The sequence below is a fragment of the Haplochromis burtoni genome, unplaced genomic scaffold, assembly GCF_018398535.1.
Source record: "Haplochromis burtoni strain Fernald_Lab_line unplaced genomic scaffold, NCSU_Asbu1 Contig_96, whole genome shotgun sequence".
Lineage (NCBI taxonomy): Eukaryota > Metazoa > Chordata > Actinopteri > Cichliformes > Cichlidae > Haplochromis > Haplochromis burtoni.
In genome coordinates, this window is record NW_024582457.1 from 1,058,388 (window position 1) to 1,067,034 (window position 8,647).

At 40.4% G+C, this 8,647-nt stretch overlaps 2 protein-coding genes across 3 annotated transcripts in view; one reads left to right on the forward strand and one right to left on the reverse strand.

Moving 5' to 3' along the window:
- plpp4 (phospholipid phosphatase 4) overlaps positions 1-8,647 on the forward strand; it is a 58,819-nt gene that overhangs the window by 22,596 nt on the left and 27,576 nt on the right. The gene's annotated exons all lie outside the window — the stretch shown is intronic.
- Positions 5,354-7,945, reverse strand: LOC121814877 (endochitinase 2-like). Of its 2 annotated transcripts, none has more exons than XM_042222850.1 (8): positions 7,682-7,945; positions 7,416-7,569; positions 7,185-7,323; positions 7,053-7,086; positions 6,858-6,959; positions 6,510-6,741; positions 6,110-6,419; positions 5,354-6,012 (listed from the first exon to the last, which is right to left on the reverse strand). In XM_042222850.1, coding segments are annotated over exons 1-8 (1,068 nt in total). In that variant the 5' UTR covers positions 7,683-7,945; the 3' UTR covers positions 5,354-5,916. The 2 variants fall into 2 exon arrangements, with proteins under 2 accessions (XP_042078784.1, XP_042078783.1); XM_042222849.1 differs by having other exon boundaries at positions 5,354-6,015.

The window sequence follows — 8,647 nt, forward strand, 5'->3', positions numbered from 1 at the left end:
AATCTCCTCTGTGCTCTTCCTCTTTTTCTCCACAGTTGCAGTCCTCTTCCCTCTTTTCTGCTCCACAGCTGCAGCTCTCTCCCTCTCGTCTCTCTCATGCTATAAATCTCGTGTCCTATGACAGCTGGGATAGGCTCCAGCGCCCCCCGCGACCCTGAAAAGGATAAGCGGGAGCGAATGGATGGATGGATGGATTCCCACTATCCCTCCTCTGCACATGTCCAAACCATCTCAGCTTTGCCACCCTATCGTTATCTCTAAAACGCTCGACTTGAGCTGTCCCTCTCATGTACTCATTTTTCACTCTTTCTAGACTTCTTTCTAGAGCAGCAATTTTGAAGAATTACCAGTAGCAAGTGGCTTAAAAAGAAGAACATTTTGTCAACATGGTGGAAATATGTTATTTCTAAACATATTCTTTGAAGTTTAAAGAATAAAACTTATGGTTACTACGTTAAGGCCAGCAGTACCCCACTGTTTATTGAAAAATACTTACTCAGCCACATATGTATATAGTTACACTTTACATGTTACACTTAAAGGAGCTTCTCAGCCGTGGAAAACTCTACCATGAAGCTCCTGGTGCACGGTTTTTGTGCTGATGTCGATGCCAGAGGATGTTTTGAGTGCTGCACTTTTCACTCTATAATTTTATGTGGTCTGCCAATTTTTTGACTGAGTTGCTGTCGCTCCTAAACTCTTAATCTTTGCAATAATACCACACTAATAATAATGTAGAATATCTTGGAAGGAAGTAATTTCAGAAAGTGAAATTACTGATGTGTTGCAACAGTGGGGCTCTGGCTATCACAGCACCCCAATCAAATTCAGTGAGCTCTTTAGAACGACCCATTTTTTGACACACGTCTGTAAAGGCAGGTTGATTCTGCCTGTGACAGTGGAAGTGAAAACACCTGAACTCAAAGGTGTGGCCGACGTTTTTATTCATAGTAGTGCATGTTAATCATTATGCACTGCTGTGTATACCACCTCCATTTCCACAAATCAAATCTTTTGTATTTAACAGAGCCTGGAACCAGAGCCTGTTTAAAGGGAGAATATCTTTAACTCATCATTAAAGATATTGGTATGAACAAAAAGACTGTATAACATTGATGGTCACACACCTTTTTGCTTCTTGATGCTTTGCCTGTTAAGCATTGTGGCTGTTAGTAGGGATATTCCTGGGTGACTAATTTCTTCAAAGACTAAACAAAGGGGAAAAAAATAAACTAACCAACTTGTCTAAAATTTAGAAAGATGCTGCTATCAACTTAAACTGGAGAACTGTTTACTGGAAAATGTCAAAAACTCTCTAAATAAAGGCATTTGAAACAATTAATTGCATTCTTCAATAATGATTCATGCTGCTTAACCTGGCGTTGTACGATATAAATACAGCCCTACTTCGAGCCCTTCCTGGTAGATTGAACACCTCACCCTATCACTAACAGAGCGTAAGCTCATCCTTTCGCCTTTTAAAGAACTAACAGTTACAGTGTTAACAAACAGAAAAGGTGTAAATTTACAGATTTATGGTATTTCTCAACATTGATGCGCCATCTGGTGGCCGGTGGATGCATAGCATTTAGAACACAACAATTTAACTGCACTGGGCATCAATTAAAAAGTAAAATGGTTAGTTTAAACATCTAGTGTGTTTGGTACCGACTAGTGACAATAGCAAAGATTGGTCAACTAGTCCACTAGTGTTCTTTGTTAAATAATTGCTTTCAAAAAGCTTCGAGAGTTCCCCTTTAAATGACTTGAATGATCTGAGATGATGAGCAAACAGCTGGTAGCTTCAATGTTGACACAGGATAAGGTCACCCAGTCTTGTCTCCTTGATCTTTCAAATACTGCGAAAATCAAACCTTTACTGTCATTCAACCATCTTTTAGTACACACTTTGATTTTCTCCCACTTCGATCATTACAATTCACTCTTCCCGTGCATCTCTCAGTCCTCCAAAGCTTGTCACCAATTGGTGCATAGCACAGCAGCAAGGCTGCTAACAAAATCTAGCTGGCGGTCACATATTATATCTATCCTTGCATCCTTTCACTGACTTCCGTTGAAATTTAGAATCCAATTTTAAAAATATATTGGACAGGCCCCTGCTTACATAGCAGAGCTTTTGGGAATTTTATCATTTCCTTGAAGAACAATAGCCTGTTACATATCGTAGTAGTAGTACATGGATATTTCTGTTGTTTGTCTAACAGTCGTAGTAGTTACACCTGCATTACATATTGTATGGATTAAATCAATTGGATTACAGATGTGTAGTTAGGTTTAAAGGAGTTATTATTGTTATTATTATTATTATTATTATTATTATTATTATTATTATTATTATTATTATTATTATTATTATTATATATCCCAATGTGTTAAACTTTTTTTTTTAATTTTATAGGCTGATGCCTGTTGCTTCATTCCTGTGTTATAGTGAAGCCATCATTGAAATGTGTGGAATTAAAAGCCGTTGACAAGCTGCGTGCGTCAGAAATTCAGGCGACAGCATTTTATTGTAGAACAGCTCCTTGTTGCTACTGTTTTATGTGGGAGCACTGAGTGTGGCAATTTTCTCTGCACAATGGAGAGAGAGAGAGCTCAACTAATATGATGAGTTAACACCAGTGGGGTGTTAAAGTTGATGCATTTACTCAGCATGCTCAGTGAATATAAGCTTTGGACCTGTTGAGCCTGTGCAAAGCTTTCTGGCAAATCTTCAGTACATGGCAGCCTCGCTCTTCTCCTTCCTATTGTGGGTTGGTACTCTTATCTCACCATGTGCCCCCACCCCACCATGCTTCCTTCGTGTCCCTTTGGTGATGTCCTGCCAGCTTCATATGGCTGCATTTCCTAATACCTGCCTCAGATGTGAGGCTCTGACCTTTCCAAAAGTGTCTGTGGGGCTTTTATCGTGAACAGACACCTTCAGTGTTACTAAGCCAGCCCTCAGCTTTTCAATGCACCCTCTTGATTTAGCCAGCTTCAATGGGTAATTAAAATAAAAAAGGACCTAGTTTTCCACTGTATCCCCCACCAGGGTTTTGTGTGACAAGTGAAGGATTTTCTGTTTCTTTAGCCAACTTCAGACGGGATTCCTCCAGGGAAGGCAGCGCTAGCTCAGTGTCACTCAGCATCTATTTTGCTCCCCTCCTCTCTTCCCTGCCTGTGACAGGACTGATGCTATGCATTCCCGACACGTCTGGCCAAAGCCCTGACTGTAACCAGTAGCACAGACACAGAAAGAGAGGGCATGTGACACTTATTGCCCACACCAAATTCAGACTTGCAAAATAAAGAAGCCACTTGGAATTTTTTAGTATGTTTTGGAAATTCAGGTGACAGTGTTAATGCTAGTCATGGAGTTGGCTCTATAGGAACTTCTGATGGCTATATTAATATTATTAAGGGTGATTTTCCCCATAGCAGGTGTACGACCTTTGTTGTATGATTTAGTCATGTGTATCCAATCCAAACTCAAGCTGTGACTGTTTTGCTGGAAAAGGTTAAAGAACTTTTTCGCTCAGAGGCACAACGTTGCCTCAGCTCAAGACTCGATTTCCCAAGCCTCAATTCTGTCTCCAAACTCCAGCCTTTAAACCCCCTGCCATAGCCGGTCACACAGCCTCGCCTCCAAGCTTAATGCCTTCTGTTTCCACTTGTTTTCCTGCTGTCTGGTCTCTTTGCAGCCTAAAAAAATAAATATGCAGCCTCAAATGTCATTATATCCAACAGAATTTTGCCAGGTAGATCGCTGCTAGCCTGATTTAAACTTCTCTTTTGAAAGAGTGCAATTATCTTCCACACCGGGCTGAGTCAGGAAGTACACTGAGCGAACTGATAATCTCATAGCTGAGTGAAACGGCGTTAAGAGTGGACCTGCAGACGGAGCAGTCAGTTGCTCAACAGAGAGATCAAAACAGTCTTAAGCCTCCCTACAAGAGGTTGCAGCATGAGGGATTAAAGTCTCAAACGTTTTAGTCTTTTAGCCATCAGCTCCAGCATAAGTACCACAAACACCTAAATATAGAGCAATTCAAACACGGGCAAACCATAAAATATAAGAGAACTATTTTTGTTCAGAACAATGATACCGTTGGGGAACAACAATAAACAAGGGAACATTGTAAATATGCATCCAGTATCCAAAACTACATGACATATTTGCCAACCTGTTATAGATTATCATGAAATTAATGGCGACACTCAAAATAAACCAGGGCTTGTCAATTAAACACATTTTTGGCTACCTTTGTGGCAAACTAGGGAGAATTACTGCATAGCAATGAGGTGATCCTGAAGTAGTGTGCAGGGCTTCACTCTTGTTAAAATTTACAAAGAACTGGTAAGTAATGGTGAAGCGGTACTTGAGTAATGAGAACTAATCAGCAGCACATGTTGGGGTAACATATAATACATGATTAGCAGTTTTCCATCCATCCATCCATTTGCGTCCGCTTATCCTGTTCAGGGTCGCGGGGGGCGCTGGAGCCTATCCCAGCTGTCATAGGGCGAGAGGCGGGGTACACCCTGGACAGGTCGCCAGTCTGTCGCAGGGCCAACACACAGAGACAGACAACCATTCGCACTCACATTCACTCGCACATTCACACCTATGGGCAATTTGGATTAACCAATTAACCTATCCCCACTAAGTGCATGTCTTTGGACAGTGGGAGGAAGCCGGAGTACCCGGAGAGAACCCACGCAAACACGGGGAGAACATGCAAACTCCTCACAGAAAGACCCCGGCCTGATGGTGGAATTGAACTCAGGACCTTCTTGCTGTGCGGCAACAGTGCTAACCACCGTGCCACCGTGCTGCCCGATTAGCAGTTTTAATGCCACAAATTATGATTACTTGGGTTTAGCAGCTTGTCATTATCTAGTTAGTACAAGGTGCCTGGATCAGCAGTTGTAAGGGACGTGATGCTCAACATGTTAGCTTACAGTTAGGTCCTAACTCATTCTTAAGCATCTTTGTTATTATTTGCTTTTTTGTTTCATCAGCAGGCTGTAAACCCATTTTCAACAGCAAACTAGCATGCATGTACATTAAGACAAGACAAATCTAGGTGTAATACTTTTTATTCAGATCTTACAGAATTACATCTTTCACTTTCAGTGAGCCAATGTAACCCTTAGGGTAGAAAACACAATGTGTTTTTATGAAACAAGAAGTCAAACGGTGCATAACTGTGTGGTACAGTCACTATTTCAACACTATATATAAACATATTAAAACCATACAGCAGAAACTTTCTTTTGATAGTTTGATATTCTGTTTTGAATGGGGGGTCCTTTTTTTTTTTTTTAAACAGAAATTTCGTCTATTTTCCACATATGTTACATTTCTAAAGTACACAGAAGAGACATTAAAAAAGGCTTTACACTGAAATGTACAACTGTACATGGTCTTAATCTACCGAACTGTGTTTTTCTTCCTGAGGTCAAAGTCATCTGAAAATTAATCAAGAACGGACAAAAAAATATTAAAAAAAAAAAAAAGAAGTTGCTACCATGTACAGTATTTACAAATTCACAGTTGTATCAAAAAGAAGAAAAAAAATAGGTAAGACATCTGAGGTTTGAAGTATTTTTTATGAAAAATTCAGCAAAAGCTGCCACCACTTCAGTCAAACTATGAGTCACAAATGTTGTTATCCATTTGTACAGTGCTTTAATATTTAAACTAACGGAGGTTTAAAATGTTGTTTCAACAAACTGATACTCTAGTAAATGTTTGCAAATGTGAAACTGCATTCATCAGTATGGTGAATAAAGAATTAAAACTAAAAGCAAAAACAACAATAACTTTTCAGTTATAAATTATTATTTACAGAAATAAAAATTTGAAAAGCCAACAAATTCCACTTCTTAATCCAACTACGTAGGTGGCTTTTACCCCTCATCCACTTCTGTGAAAATGTTGGTTAAGAAGTACTGAGACACACTGGTGGGCTCCTCTTCAAGAGCACAGCTGTCCACACAGTCATCCTGCTAAGAAGGAACAAAACAGAGCACATCTCCATGTGAGCGTGTATGAATTACACTGAATGGAAAAACAGCTTCAATCCACTTGTACCTTTCTTACCTCTGTGCACTGTGAAGTGCTAGGATCTGGGCTCCTGGGACTTTGATCACAGGTCTCTCTGATGTTCACTGCTGTTTGTGTTAGCAGTGTAATCGATGCTGGACGGGTTTCTTTTAGTGTCTGTGTCAAACTTTGTGTGGAAGGGACATCATGTGATGTGGAGGCTATAGGCTCTAGCAAAGATTGTTGTCCTTCAGTCAGTGGCGTTTTAAGCTTAGATCGCTTGGAAACTGGTTTGCTAGGTGGAAGATTTTGTGGAGGGCTGGTTTTCTTTGTTACAGAAAGCGAGGAAAGAGAGCCTTTGGGTTTTCTGTTAGATATTAGAAAAAATTAAACGTTTCTCAATAATTGATAGAAGCCAATGTGAATTTTTTTCAAAATGAAACCGTTCTTCACCCACCTCACACGCCTCTGTGAAGTTTGAGCTTCTAAGCTGCTGGTAGTGCCTTTTCCATCTGTCACAATCTCCTCATCACGGCTGCATCTTCCCCTTTGTGCTTCCGTGACAGCATCACTGGCTTTTGGCTCCTGGGTGGTGTTTGTTTGGGTAGGCGCTGACTCCGCTGCTTTCATTGACTTGGTCTTGCTGGTTTGTTTTCTCCTCGCTGCATTAGGTTTAACTTGCAGTTTGGCTGGTTGAAAGATTCATACAGGGTGAAAAAGCAGCAACATTTAATGTTCACATTTAAAAAATGTTCACACATTTTTTAAAGTCCATTTGGTGAGTATGTATTTATCCTCTGCATACCTCTTCTTCCAATACTTGTTTGTCTCTGCTTGTTAAGTGCTGCTTCAGGCTCATTATTGTCCACGGCATCTGGAAACTTTGGTGGATTGTCTGTAGTATGTTCTGCTCAATTAAAGCACAAAATTAAAGTTACACAGCATGAATCAGCATGACAATCAGTAGCTTGAAAGTGACAGAATAATGCAGTCACTCTACCCTGTGGATCCACTGTTTTCTGAATGTTATGATCCTGATGGATGGAAAAACACAGCATGTGAAAAAGATTAAAAAAAAATAAAAAAAATCACATTCTGACCGCCAACAGTTCTTCTTTACAGCTTTACTTACAATCAGTGTAGATGGGTCCAGCACAGTCTCTTCCACACTGATGAGGCCTGTCACACTCTTTATCTCTTTGAACATGGGCATGGGGACATTAGACAGAGACCCCTCTCCTGCCGCTGCCACACTCTCTCCAGAAACACCACTAAAGGATGAAGAAAGGCACAGAATTAGACACCAAACTAAACAGACTACATGCTTGCTCACACAGCTAGTTGATTAAAAGCAGACACAAACCTTGGTTGAGGTATTGATGACTCTGCTACAGAAAGACAAGAGGGGTTCTCAGTTGCACTGTTCACCACCTCCCCTGATGAGGACAGCGGGATCTCAGTGAGAGAGAGGATGAAAAATGGTTCGTCGGGATCTGAAGGCACCTTCTCTGGCAGCACTGAAATTTAAAAAAAGAAAAAAAAAACAATAAATAAATCAAGAAGAACATTATATAAAGTTTACACAAAACTTAAGTGATATGACTGGAACATAATATATGATTGACTTACTCTCTTGAAATATTGGAAAACTTTGGATGTCGTTTGTACTTAATGTTGATGTATTCTAGGATTAGGAGAATTAGAGAAACATTTAAGGAAACTCAAGAGAGACTTTTTCACTCTAAAACTACTGACTACCAGAGAATACCTCTAACTACCCCTGTTAGGATTGGATATATAATATTAACTTGTATTAATTAGCAAGTCTTGACACAACATTAACAGATTTGATTGCAAAGCTTGTAAAAGGATTAAAGACCAGACAAAACAGTCATTATTCAGCTACCGAGAGGAAGGGCAGTAATGATTGCCTACCTCTGGTGGGAAAAGTAATTTCGAATTCTGTCCCAAATGTGGCAGATGGTCAGCCCCGCACTCTCCTACCTCAGTCCCTTCACTACACACACAACTGGCTCTTAGTTGCTTAGCTGATTGCCAAATGTGCACCTCCTGAGAGTGCAGATGCAATCAAATGTGAATGACCTGACAAAATGCCTGCATCTTTATGAATGTGTCCCTGGATTGCATCACATATTGCATTGTAGCTGAGAACAACTTCAGTGCAAAGCACAGCAAAATGAGGACAGCAGCTTAACCCCACTTAGGAAGGAAGGAACTTGCTTGAGAGTTAACTCTAAAACACCAGACGAGACACTTGTACTGTGCTTTGAACTCTGTGTCATGGAGATTGTAAGGCTCCCTGATATTTTCCTTTCCCCTTGAGAGATGAAGGTCACACACTCTGTCTGCCACAGAAAGTGAGCTGTGTAGTGTAAGTGTTGCTCTGCTGCCTCCAGCACCTGTAGACAGTCACCTGTGTGACTGTAGTCTAATAAGGGCTCTGGGCAGTTTAGTCAAGCTACAGTAAGCTTGACTAAACTAATGAAAATAATGAAATCAGGACTGATGAAAATCACAGCATACACACACAACACACAAAGACACACAGACACACACACACACACACACACAACA

Coding starts and splice junctions, on each gene's coding strand:
- LOC121814877 (XM_042222849.1), bottom strand. Junction 7,087..7,184: donor TGGACCCATCTACACTGATT/GTAAGTAAAGCT, acceptor TCCATCCATCAG/GATCATAACATTCAGAAAAC. Junction 6,420..6,509: donor ACTTCACAGAGGCGTGTGAG/GTGGGTGAAGAA, acceptor AATATCTAACAG/AAAACCCAAAGGCTCTCTTT.